The 14,463-nt window shown below is 35.3% G+C and overlaps 1 protein-coding gene across 6 annotated transcripts in view; it reads right to left on the bottom strand.

Moving 5' to 3' along the window:
* Positions 1 to 13,531, bottom strand: part of CCDC91 (coiled-coil domain containing 91) — a gene marked incomplete at both ends in the record, with an annotated part of 275,982 nt that extends 262,451 nt beyond the window's left edge. For all 6 annotated transcript variants that reach the window (XM_080705459.1, XM_080705458.1, XM_080705457.1 and 3 more), the window contains 2 exons: positions 11,198 to 11,276; positions 13,502 to 13,531. In XM_080705459.1, coding sequence (XP_080561585.1) covers positions 11,198 to 11,276; positions 13,502 to 13,531 — 109 coding nt within the window. The remainder of the gene's footprint in view (positions 1 to 11,197; positions 11,277 to 13,501) is intronic.
* Positions 13,532 to 14,463: the final 932 nt, after the last annotated feature.

Raw genomic sequence — 14,463 nt, forward strand, 5'->3', positions numbered from 1 at the left:
ACAATTCGTAATAGCCAAAATATGGAACCAACCCAGGTCCCCATCAACAGATGAATGGATTGCGAAATTATGGGAAATACACACAATGGAATTCTACTCAACTATAAAGAAGAACAAAATCATGTCATTTGCAAGAAGATGGAAAGTCCTGGAGAGCATTGTTAAGTGAGATCAGCCAAGCACAGAAAGAGAAGGGACATATGTTTCCTCTAATATGCCCAAACTAGGGAGCATTGGGGATACCAGAGGGACTCCAGATAATGGAAGAGAAATATCAACAAAGTTTGAATGGAAGGATGGGAGAGGAAGAAAGATGAACTTGATTAATGAGGGGCTACATCCAAATATGTGTAAAAGTATGACTGGTTACCCTGAACATTCATTGTTGGGAGGGGGAAGGGAAAACAGAGGTGGGGGGAGAGAGCACCAAGTACAGTTTAAATGTATACCATTTATTTTCAATTAAAAAGAAAATAGTTCCTGACATAGGTCTTACTTGGAAGAAACCAAAATAATGAAGCACTCCTCCTAGTGAGGAATTCCAGAACACCAAGGAGAGACACACACTTTAGCTTTCACAATTTCTAGAACCAGGATCTGATTTACAAAAGAGTCTATCAGCAGAAACCTCTTACTAATTTCTTACAGATACTGTAAATACAGTATATATGTTCATAAGATTATTCGACATTGTTATATGTGGCTATAATTTGTTGATTTTCCAGGTACACAGAGTTCTATTACAACCCAAAATATTAAACTTTTTATTTTTGGTAAGATTGCAAATTGTTTTTAATTTTGGATCATTACAAACAATGTTACTATGAACATCATTTTACACATTAAACACACACACACACACACACACACACACACACACACACACACAATGCCCTAACTAAAGAGCACTACAAACTATCATTCTATTATTAATTTGCCATGATCATCTTAAGACTTATAAAATGACACTTTAAACATGACCAATGTTCTCTCATGTGTGAACTTAAACATGAAATATAATGCTATTCAGAGTTAGTAAACATGTTTTGTTCTATGCTATGTTCTATGTTAATTTTAAATGATCTTTCCATCCATCCACAAAACAGTATACATTATTGCCCTAATTAAAATAATTTGCTAAAAATACATATAACAGTATTCACTATAGGGCTATTTCTTAAAAAAAAAAAGTACTTTATTACGTATGGCACAATAAAGAGTAGGAATTTCTTATTTTCTTCCTTCTTGCTCCCCTTTTAAGTCCCATGGGGGAGTAAGCAATGAGGATGTTAAGCACAAAATAGGATTGTGTCACAGCTATGGCACATCACATTTAGAAAACACCAATGCTTTATAATGTAATGGACTATAAGAAAATATGTCTGATCATTCAACAAGAAGGGGATTTATCTTTTTTAATTTTTATTGGTGCATTACATATATTTATATATATTCATATATCATAATGGAATAAAAAAAAACTTGTATAGACATACATGCACACATCACCCAGAACAAATTTACCATTTGATCCAGTAATACCACTTTTGGGTATCTACCGAAAGAAAGGAAACCAAACTACCAAACTAATGCATGTGTATCTATGTTCATAGCTGCACAATTCACCATAGCCAAACTATGGAGCCAGCCAAGATGTCCATCAACAGATGAATGGATTACAAAACTGTTGGATATGTACACAATGGAATTTTACTCAGACAAAAAAAAAACACACAATTACATTATTTTCAGAGAAATGGATGGAACTGAAGGATATTATGCTAAGCGAGATTAGTCAATCACAAAAAATAAGAAATCAGATGCTTTCCCTAATATGTGAAAGCTAAGGAGAAATGGGTCATAGGAAAAACTCTAGATGAAGAAGAAGATCCTACAGAGGAGCAAATAAGGCAACCTAACTGAGGGGAGGGGATGGGAGGGGGCAAGAAGAAAACTCTCTAAAGCACATGATGTACTTAAAAAAGCATATCAAAGTCGACCACTAAGTCAAGCATGAGAAAGAGGAATTGGGAGGGAATCAGGTAGGGATTGGGTAGGGGCTAACAGGGCGATGTATGCATTTATGACTGTAGGGCTATTTCTAGCAGCAAGAAATTGGAAGAAAAATAATTGTTTAGAAGAATAATAGTATAGCAACAGAGAATATTATGCAATCACTAAAATAAATTTGAGAGATTTATAAGTACTTCTACAGAAAGTTCTCCAAGTTATTATGCAAAAAAGCAAAGGATATTTAAATGCACAGATAGTACACTATCATTTGTAGAAAAAGAAGAGGACACTGAACATTTTTACATACTTGAAAGGTATCTCTTTTTTTTTTTTGTACTAAAGATTGAACCCTTTGGGTTCAATCTTCTACCTCTAAGTTGTACTACCAGCTCCCCTGATTTAAAATAGGGTCTCATTAAGTTGCTGAGGCTGGCCTCAAACCTTTATCCACCTGTCTTGGCCTCACAAGTACTTAGGATTATAGGCAAGCACCAAGACACCTAGCTACATATCTGGAAGTTCTCTAAATGATTACAAAAAAAAAAAAAAAAAAACACTACAAAGCTACGTGTATCAGGAGAGTAGGACAGGAGAACTAGGATAAAACAGAAAATTATATTGTATATGCTTTATATTATTTTCTTTTCTTTCATGTCCTTGTACCACATATATGTATTGCTGTGTTAAACACAGTATCATAAACACATATATGTATTACTGTGTTAAACACAGTAACAAAATAGGTATATTTTATAAGGCCAAAGAAATGTAATTCGAAAGGATAGCTAAATAGGCATACATTGGTATAAAATTGCTAGGCAACAATTCCTACTGATACTGAGCCAAATATAGCCTAAGGGTTTTTTGTTTTGTTTTGTTGCTAATTTAGAATTATAATGATAAAGACTTAGTATTCTCTTTACATTAAAAAAATTCACTACTAAACTTTCATTTTTAGCAATATGAGAAAATCCTATAACACTACTTTCAAGCTTTGTCTATAAATATGCTTTTTAGAATATTTTAGACTATAATATCACAGTCTTTTGTGTGGGGGGGGGTACTGGGGTTCCTGGAAACCCTTCTACCTCCAGGCTTCACTCCCAGACCTATTTTTATATTTTTATTTGGAAACAGGGTCTCTTAAGCCTTAAGCCAGCGAGGCTGGCTTCGAACCTGCGTGAATGTGATTCTCCTGTCTCTGCCCCCCAAGTGCGGGGATTACAAGCATGAGCCACCACGCCCGCCTTTATCACAGTCTTTTTCTTTTTTCTTTTTTCTTTTTTTTTTTTTGGTGGTACTGGGGTTCCTGGAAGCCCTTCTACCTCCGGGCTACTCTCCCAGACCTATTTTTATGTTTTTATTTGGAAACAGGGTCTCTTAAGCCAGCGTGGCTGGCTTCAAACCTGAGCGATCCTCCTGTCTCCACCTCCCAAGCGCGGGGATTACAAGCATGTGCCACCACGCCCAGCTCCCTGCCCAATTTTTTATTCTCTACTTTGAAATAGGGTCTCACTGAGTTGCGATGGGCCTCACTAAGTAGCTGAGGCTGACCTCAAACCAAGATCCTCCTGTCTCAGACTCCCAAATGCTGGGATTATAAACCTGTGCCACCAAGCCACAGTCTTTTTAAAAGGCAAATTAGCTGGGCTTAGTGGTGCATGCTTGTAATCCCTGCGCTTGGGAGGTAGAGACAGAAGGATCATGCAGGTTCAAAGCCAGCCTCAGCTGGCTTGAGAGACCCTGTTTCCAAATAAAATATAAAATAAGTCTGAGAGTGTAGCCTGGAGGTAGAAGGCCCTGGGTTCCATCCCCAGTACCACAAAAAAAAAAAAAAAAATTCATGGTCAAAATAGATAAGGATGATATGACTAAACACTACAAGAAAAATTAGTATATATAGTAACTGGTTATTTAAATAAATAGAAGAGGACCAAATTTTTCTTAAGTCTTATAATTTTTCACATTTAATATTTGTGTTCTAAGTGTATAGCTATGGCTTTCAAACAAATGTTATTTGTTATATTAGTTCTAAGTCAGTTGGACCACGCAGTTAAAACCAGGCATCATGATTTGCCTAGTAGAAGTCAAGTATATTACAATCAAGTAACCAGAAAAGTAAAATAATAAACCCAAAACTTAAAATCTGGAAGAACTTATAATCTGGAAGAATCATCTAGTCTTTCAACTTATATATTAACTAACTGGATTTCAGAGATGCTATACAGTTAAGTAAAGGTAAGACCAGCACTTCCCAGTCCACAGTCAGCAGTGCTGGACTCAACCACATTGTAAACCCATTCTTCCACATCCTAATACAGATCACTGACTATTCCCTACCATATGCATTAATGAAGAACTTGTATGCATTTCTGAAAACCCAAATAAAGACTGATATTTACATGCATTGTAATAACAGAGAACTTTATGGAAGATATCATCTTAGGATCATTTTTAAAAAATGACTCCACAAGTTTTAAAAGATGAATTAATAACCTGGGAGGTAAGAAAAAATACAGGAAGTAACAAAAGGAAGTGATATGGCAAACTGCCCTTCAAAATTTCTGTGTGCAGGTGCTATGAAGTTATTATAGTAAAATGCCAATCTAATTTATGTTCTCACAAAATATCTAATATGAAACAAAGTGGAACGAAGGGAAAGTTTTAAAACCTCCATACTGCCTATTATAAAGCAGGTATGTGAATATCTAACGGGTCACCTTCAAATTTTACCTCAAATATAGATCAGACCCATGACTTTGGTTAATGTTTATTATTACTAGGTGCAAAGCACAGATTAATTTGAAGAAAAATATCACAACAATTTTTCTTCAAACAAAAATTTGTAGACTCAGGTTCTGAGCTCTCATAGATGTGTAGTACAGATTCTACTGGAAAAACAGGGTTAGCAAGGGGAGTAATGGGATATTAATAAAATGACCGATTTGTTGTCCTAGGTTTTCCTGGCCAGGAGAATGGAGAATGGAAAAACTGAACCATGAAATCAAAAAGGCATCTGTCTTCCAGGTTTCTCTCTGCCAATGTCTTAAGAAAAATGTTTGAACTTTCCTGTTGGCTTTGTATGCAAATAGCTCCAGATGCAAAGTGAACCACATCTAAGTTATTTGGTTCAACATCTGCTGGTCCAATTCCCATTATTCCTTCTAAAGGATCGGCTTGTGACAGACAGTTTAGTTTGCCCTCTTTATAAGCTGTTTTGAAGGAGCTAATTTGGATTAAAGTATCTATCTGGACCACTTGTTTTTCCCTTTGATGGTCAATGCATTCTAATGTGGTCTGTGTAGTTCTACAAGAAACTTAGAAACATTATTGAAAAGGACAGTATTCAAGGTTTTGCCTCCCACCTCGCCTTCTAGACAATTTATATTTATACAGTTAAAAGTAAAAAGTGAACAGCCATTTGCCTTTAATACAGCACCACCCACACTGTAGAAAATGGCAGCATAACAATACTTTCTGGCCTAATACTCTGTTCACGCAACTGCTATCAAAGATTTGAAGCTGAAGTTACCGATGCAAGTGTTGGCTAATATTAAAAATACATTTCACGAAGCATCTTGTCCCCCGAGGTGATCACTTTCATATCTTATCACTGAAAATGGAATAAAGTCCACAACATATAGCACTCTCCGATACACTTCCAAATACATGATAAATGAGTGAATAAATGATGAACAACAAAACAAAGAATTAACTTAAATAAATTCCATGAATTCTGAAACTTTGGGTCTGCTGCAATCAGAAAACATAACAAAAAACATGTACTAATTCCACACTAGCCTAACAACTCTTAGAACTTGCAGAGTTACAGAAAGATATGATCCTGCCTTCCAGAGTGTACTGGTGGAGAACTTGCATTGGAAGCACAAGTGGGCAAAGGAGGAAGTCAGAAGACAGATATAGGCATGACACCTATTCTGATGTCTACATAGACACACACACTTGTATTTACATGTAGATATTTACTTATGCATGAGAAAGTAGCCATTAATTTCTGAAGTCTCTGCTTTTAGTTTTCTAAAACAGAAAACATTCATTACCAGTTTTATGACCATTATGAAAGACAATTGTTTTAGAACAATTTCAAAAAGCAATTGATTCTATAGTAAAAAATGTATCTGCTTCTAAAAAGTACTTATTACTACTTAAAAACTGCATATATATAACAGTGCACATAAATTTGAGCTTGTCATGTAAAATAAAAATACGTGTATGATTATATACATATATATCATCTGTGGGAGTAGATTATTGTAAATAATAGTTTATTAAACTCTAGTCCAAAGCATTGTGTGAATCTTCATAAAACAGTAAAGATACTTGGTTCCTGTATAATTTATTAAAAACATGTTAACTTCTTGATTTTTAAAAGGTATATTATAAATCTATAAAAAGCTACATAAAGATCATTTTTCAGAATAACAAAACAGCAAGTGCATGGAATTATATAATACAGATGAAATGTTCAAATAAAAATGGTGATACATGATGTAAATGGCAAAAAAGTACAGTTCTATGAGCAGCCAACTTAAAAAAAATTAAATTACATGCCATGTAAAATCTGAAATTATTTTCCTTTGAAAAATATTCAAAAACACTAATAAGAAAATAAAGGTGGTAAGAGAACTGGCTATTACTACTGTTGCTTCTAGACCTGTAACATATTGAACTAAAAATTGGTCTAACATCTATTGCTACCTATTGGTATACAGTAGAACCAGAAATTTAAAAAGACCAGCAAAATAGCTGTGCTTTCATTTGGGTAATCTATAACTATTTTATTAATCATTATTTCCATGTAATGTACATAAATTGAAAATGGCAAAAAAAAAATAATAAGCCCGGGAGGAAACAATTTCCTAGCCATCTTTAAATATCATTAAATATTTTGAGATTAATATATCTGTGAAGGAAAGTTTAGGTTAGCCTTCTTCTAACTTATCATTGAAAGACTAATTAATCAGAATTAAAATCATCAAAAGTAATTAAAAATAATTGAGGAATTAAAAATAATCAAGAAGAAATATCTGAAAACAAATTTGTTCTACTAATAATTAAAAAGTAATTATTGAGCCAGACACAATGGTCCATATCTGTAATCCCAGTACTTTGGAAGCAGAGACAGGAGGAGCAAAGGTTTAAGGCCAGTGAACAGTATTAGCAAGACCCTACTTCTTTTTCTTTACTTTTTTTTATTTGTGTTTGTGTGTGTATGTATGTGTGGTACTGGAGGACTGAACCCTCCCCCCAAAAAAACTTTAATTTTAAATTGCAGAGGGTCTAAGTAGCTGAGGCTGGCTACAAAACTGTGATGCTACACTGTCTAGGATTACATAATGTACCACTATGCATGGGTAAGACTATTTCAAAATAAAAAATAAAATTATGTCCACATGAGAAGGTACCTCTAACAACCTTACTCATATGTATTAGAAGAAAAGTAGGGGTAGGTTATGTGTTTAGGAAGAAACTTTACTAAGAAATGTGGTGTGCCTGTATGAATGTTTTATTTTTAATCTCACTGTGATGTATATACCAATAAAATTCCACAAAAGTAAAAATGAGCTGGGGTGTATCTCAGAGGTAGAATGCCCCTGGGAACCATCTCCAGTACTGAAGAAAAGAAAATAATTCCTTTTGAGCACTGATTTTTAACAAGACACAATGTTCTGTTCTGCACTTACGATTCAGAAGATAGATGCATATCCATGTTTAAGTCAATATAATTCACAACAGTTATATCACAGAACCAAACTAGGTTCCATCACCCGATGAATAAAGAAAACGTAGTATATACACAAAATGAAATTTTACTCAGTCATATAGAACAACAAATGTGTATGCCATTTGCAGGAAAATGGAGGGAACTAGAGAAGATGCTAGTGAGATCAGCCAGGCTCGGAAGTCAAGAGTTGTATGTTTCCTCTCATAAGTGAAAGCCAGAGAGAAGATAGGAAACAAAAAGGATTTCAGATAAGTGAGGAGAAAGACGAGTCGAACAGTGGAAAAGGATGGAGGAGGGAGGAAAAAGGAGACTTGATGGAGGAAACAACTCAAATAAGCTGGTCTGTCTATGAAAGCATCATTCCCACTCTTACAAGCAGGTGTGGGAGGTGTGGTGAGGGGGGCAGAGGGAAACAGACAGCATTGTGTGAGTACGCCTGTATAACTTTGAATCTCACTATGAAGTATAACCACAGCTACTAGGGAGACTGAGGCAGAAGGATTCTATGTCCCAGGCCAGCCTGCGCAACTTATCAAGTCCCTGTCTCAAAATAAAAATTTTTAAAAAGGGCTAAGTATATAGCTCAATGGCAAAGCATTTTCCTATGATGTGTGAGGCCCTGAGTTCAATCCCCAGTACCAAACAGAAAAGGAAAAGAAAAGAAAAGGACAGAAAGACAGAAAGTAGAGTGGTGGTTGCCAGTGACAACCAGAGTGGAGGAGCTATAGGGAGCTGTTTAATTTGTAGAGTTTTGGTTTTACAAGATACAATGCTGAACTAGACATTTAATGATTGAGACATGAATTGTTACATGTGTTTTGCCACAATTTTAAAAAATTAGCATAAGGTAAGCACTAAACAAATATTACTAGAAATAAAATAACAGTACTTAGAAGGAAGAAATTAACATGATAAAGAGCAAATATGGAATGTTCCACAGATTCTCTTGAAATTAAAATAAGATTCGGGTAAGCAGGCAGAGAGGAGGGAAGATACCACAGAAGCCTGGCAAAAGCATAGGGACAAATGCTTCTTCAGGAACAGTGATACCTTATTTTATTTCTGGTTTGGTATTATATCTTGGAAAATGCTTGAATAAAGGCAATTATTCTCCCCAGCTAAGCAATTAGCTTATTCACATCATTCTCATCTAAACAACTTCCAGCTACCTGAATCAGAAGCTCACTTCTCCAGGAGTCAAAGGAAGACAAACTACGTAAAGAACAAAGAATGCTGCTTTGGCTGAGTGGATATGAACCATGTTCCTTAACTTTGGCTCTTTGCTAGGTTTATTTATCAATGAGAAAATCTTTTAAAAATTCTTTGTTCAGATATTTTAAGAGTGAGGGAGAGACTGTGTGTGGGGGGGATAAGTAAAAAGAGATATCCTTAATTCCAATTTCTTTAGGCTTCAAGGACTTGACCTATACAAAGATAGAGACATGCAGATGTGAAATATAAAGTTCCCTCCTGGAGAACAAAAATTAGATAATTTACCCACAATATATCATTCTTTAACACACTGCCACAAATTATTCCAGGATAAGATTCTGTCCTGCTTTTATCCTTTCTTTTATTTTTGTGGCACTGGAGATGGAACCCAGGGGCATTCTACCTCTGAGCTACACCCCCAGCCCTACTGTTTTTATTATTTTTTATAATAATAATAGAGGGCCTCACTAAGTAGCTGCGGCTGGCTGCTCCCATCTCAGCCTCCCAAATGCTGGGATTACAAGCATGTGCCACTACATAAGGCTCTTTCCTGCTTTTATAAAACATAAAACAGTTCAATGTGGTTTCATCTTCAATCTACTAAAACCACGTCCTCAAAACACTTTGCCACCTGGGGGTCCCTTGGCCTCCACTCTTGCTGCTCTTCACAGCCTCGGATCCCAATGGCGACCATGTCCTCACTGCTCTGGATGTGATTCCTTTGAGGCAGCACCAGCCCACTTTCACCCTCCTCACAGACTCCATTTCCATAAGGACATCCAAATTAATCAGTTTAGCCCCTTCTCTACATATTGTTTCTCTGAGTGATCGCCTACAACTTTTTAACTCTTCTTTATTGTTATTATAGTATTGTTATTAGCATCATGCAGTCCTGAAGATCAAACCCAAGGTAGGCAAATGCTCTAACAGTGAACCAAATCCTCAGTCCAACATGCAACTTAAGCTGTCATTAATCAACAGGAAAACTCGCAATCTCAGAACTCCAACCTAACCTTTCTCTTTAGTTCTAGGTACCGAGGTACACAGGTACTTCATTGCCACCCTATATTCTCCAAAACCAACTCCTAAATTCTCTATAGTCAGAGCATATTTTCAGAACAAAGGTTTGAAACCTCAAAAATCAATTTGATCACATCCTTCACATGGTCCTGCTGATACTTTTTTGACAAAGTTGAGTCACTTAAAAAGAATCTGTATCGGCCGGGCATGGTGAGGCACACTTGTAATCCCCGCGCTTGGGAGGCAGAGACAGGAGGATCGCGCAGGTTCGAAGGCAGCCGCGTGAGCTGGCTTAGGAGACCCTGTTTCCAAATAAAAATGTAAAAATAGGTCTGGGAGTGTAGCCCGGAGGTAGAAGGGCTTCCAGGAACCCCAGTACCACCAAAAAAAAAAAAAAAAAAAAAAAAAAAAAGAATCTGTATCTAACTACAAAGTATTCTTAAGCCATCATTTTTTTCATTCTTACAAAGTGAAAGGGGTACTGGCCTTACAGTAAACAAGTACCTGATAGCACACAAATATCTGAAGCCATCAAATAAGTAGCATTTATTATCCCTACTTTTTTTTTGTTTCCATTGGCAGGATAAGCTAGTCATTTAATCAGTTACTCATTCATCCATTCATTTTTTTTTCCCATGAGTCTTCATTCTACTAGTATTTATTGAGGGACAAGTATATGTCAGACACTAGGCTTAGCATTTAAGATGTAACAATAGTACAAACAGAATTAAAGGTGAACACCATATAGTATGTTCTACCACTGAGCTATACCCCAGCCTGTGATGACTTATTCAGTTTTCAGTACTTCTGAATGATTTTATTATTAAAACAAACATCTTAATTTAAATACTTGAAAAATTATAAATTATTTTTAGAATGTAAAAGAGGCGATCTTCAACTAATGAAAAAGACAACTTAAAAAGTTATTTGGCAGCTCACCTGCCTAAAACTAAGATAAGTTAGAAAATGTAAATTGTACTATAATTTCATTTAATGTTCATAATATAATTTTAGACTCAGACCTCAAGCCACCATTATGGAATTTGTTATGCAATGCATAAATTGTTATTAAAAACACTAGATTAAAGAGTCAATATGGGTCAGTCTAGTTTTTAGATCAGGGAAGGCCAAATAAAAAAGTAGAAAGAAGCTTTGAAAAGGCAAAAAAGTTATATGGGAAAAACCCTAGTTACTGTATTACCATACCTGTAGGAAAAGCAGCCCAGGGGATGGCAGGAGATGTCGCTTGGGTCTCACCATTTCCATCATCAAAAGTCTCTGCAGCCTAGAAAACAAAGGCAAGATTATTATATGATCAAAAAAGGGGAAATTTTATTTAAGTGATCAATCATCCAAGTTCCACAGGCATATCCTATGAAATACATCACACACTTTCAAATTCTCTTTAAATACCCAATTGCTTTTCACTCTCTGTTGCCACCATCCCCATCACTCCTTACCACCCACAGTATCCATGCCCTATTATATTTGGGTAAAAACCTTCCTTTTCAAATAAAGTTCATATCAAAATGTTTATTTCGAGCCGGGCGTGGTGGCGCACGCTTGTAATCCCCGCGCTTGGGAGGCAGAGACAGGAGGATCGCGCAGGTTCGAAGCCAGCCGCGCTGGCGTAAGAGACCCTGTTTCAAAAATATAAAATAGGTCTGGGAGTGTTTCCCGGAGGTAGAAGGGCTTCCAGGAACCCCAGTACCACAAAAAAAAAAAATGTTTATTTCATCTTTCCTTCATCATCACTCTTTCATTTATAAACTTTATGTCAAACTACTCTAACTTAAAAGTCACGATTTTCCCATGCATAGGGACCAAATCCTTGTAATTAATATCTTAATCCTTAATCACTGAGTAATCTAAAAAAATAAAAATAATGTATCTTCTTAAATAATCTACAAGCCAGACTTACTAACATTAGATATTTAGAGAATTCCTAAAACCGACATTTTCAATGAACAAACTCTCCTATTTTAGGAGACAATTACTCAATGCTGAGTTTGTGGCTTAAAAATACAGACTTTTCTGTCTTGTAAGTGACCAGGTCACGGCAAAATTATAACTTAAAATTAGATCCTTAATTTCATTGGATTCTGCATTGAGTTGTCAGCCATGGAGTCAAATGGGGCAATGTGCCACAGGTACTAAGTGACAGAAAATACAGTCATTACTTCCTATAAACTGTAAAGAAAGAGCATATTTTATATAACCCAGAATAGTACCTTCCACACTTCTGCAGCGGGGTGTGAAAAGAAACCTAATAACCTCAACTAAACTGCAATGTCTGTCACCACTGTTCCTGTGCAATACTGACAAAATATATTATATTGAAATATATTACTGAGGTGTGACTGGAACTCTCAAAGTACCATCACTCTGTTTTACATATTTACATACAAATATATAATACATCAAGCCTGATTTAAACAGAAAATTATGCTAGATTGTAACTTTCAAATAACTAATAACTTCAAAAGAATAAACTGAGCCAAATTACAACATGAAAATGTTATAGTTCAAAAACAACTGAGATTCAATTGCCTTAAAAAACCTAAAATATTGAAACAAAATATCAGAAATATCAAAATGTGCTAAACAAAAAAGTTTTAGAACAAACACAGAAAACAGGTATGTCTACATTCTGAATGTTTCCACAATGACAGGTAGGCAAGATAAACAAAACAAAGTGATCCTAAACTTTAAAAAAACATTTTTAATGGAAATCAGAATACTAAATGTATACCTAATACTTTGCTTATGTTAATGCCATTAATTACACTTCTTAATTTTTATAATTTTCATTTTGCCAAGTCTATACTAGGTAAAAGTCTTACTTTAAAAAAAAAAAATCACAGAGCTCACTTGATGGTAGTTCCAGGACTTGAGCTCAGGCATCCTGACTCTTAATCCAGAGATTTTCCTGCAAGACTATACTGGCTCCATAAAAATAACTGGGTTATAAAATATTTCAATAAAATGAACACACACTGAAAAGGATTAAGAAAAAGATACTGCTTCTTCAGCTAACAGTTTCCACTTACCAAGTATTCAACTGAAACCTGAATTATCTAACAGCACAAACATACTAATTAGCTTTATAAACCAACCAAAGGCTATGTACTTCTTATACTAAATCAACTCATTACAGGTGTAAACATGCAAATATGTGACAAGATCTTTAATACTCATTTCTCATCTCACAAGTATTTCTTAATAGACATGTATCCCAGCAAAATCATCTGTTGACAATTTTTTAGTGCCTCCACTGGTAACACTTAATTACCTCGATTTAAATCATTCTTATGGGCAAAACCAAGTCCTCTATAATAACAAATCAGTTGTAACTTTCAGAGAGATTATACTTTTTAAATTTTCCTTAATTTCATTTTTTATTCCAGAATTTCAAAGTGATTAAGAAAGATCATGAATGGCAATGAAAACCAATACATTTTCAAAATACAACCCAATAAAGTTAAAACTAACATAAATAATGATGCATACCTCAAAACCACCAAAATCATCATCATCCATTCTTCAAGTGTCACCTGGAAAACACCAAAAGGCACTGAGACAAGCCACACAGCCGCTGTGAGAGCACTCCTCCAACTTACATTGCATACGTTTGGATTCCTCCCCAACTTCAGTATATACACATTTTGATTTGTAAATTAAAACTTTTGCATTTGGGCTTAAAAAAACTTTTAAACTATCTATGTATGCACTATTTAATGCAAAAAAATTGGTAATTGGCTTTGACTTTCTGGCAAAATTAGCAATTTCTGTAACTTTTTCAGCAACCATGTATTTTGCCATTTTATGCTGAGACGCCAGGAGTGGAAAAATATTCTTTTACATTTTAATTTGCTTTTCCCAAATTGGCGCTAGAGCTCAATTCAATAATGCTTCCTGCTTTTTGCATCTATTCCTCAGTTGTCTGGCAACATCAGCACAAACTCCAGCTAAGAACAGGACTGTGGTGAATTTCTGGAAATCTGTCCCCGCCACAAAGGTTCTTCCCTCGGTTTCATGGCCGGGGCTGATTTAGATTTTCAAAATTGATCAGCATTTTTGAGCTGCAGCCACAACTTTTGGAGCATTTTGATGTGTGTATTTTTAGCTGAAACTGCTTTGCACTTTTGGAAAAATGTAGAGCAAGTTACTAGGCTGATCAAGATAAATCAAGTCATGTACTCATGGGACACTAAGGAAGAGAAAAACACGAGCAAATATCCAGAATTCCTCTCTTCTTTACCCTTCAAATATATGAGACAAGCTGTAGAATAGTACATGCTTCATTCTGTCCTAAGTGATATTATACAAATAAAAAGATAAAACCATTTGTACTTAGGCTACAAAATCAAAAAGAACCTTTATCTAACAAACCAATGAAAGAACTAACAAGTCCTAAAAAAGGTTAAATAAGTATGAGATGGTCTACATTAAAGTAAAAAATAAATTCTTAC

Source organism: Muscardinus avellanarius, assembly GCF_963383645.1.
Source record: "Muscardinus avellanarius genome assembly, chromosome: 11".
NCBI classification, from domain to species: Eukaryota; Metazoa; Chordata; class Mammalia; order Rodentia; family Gliridae; genus Muscardinus; species Muscardinus avellanarius.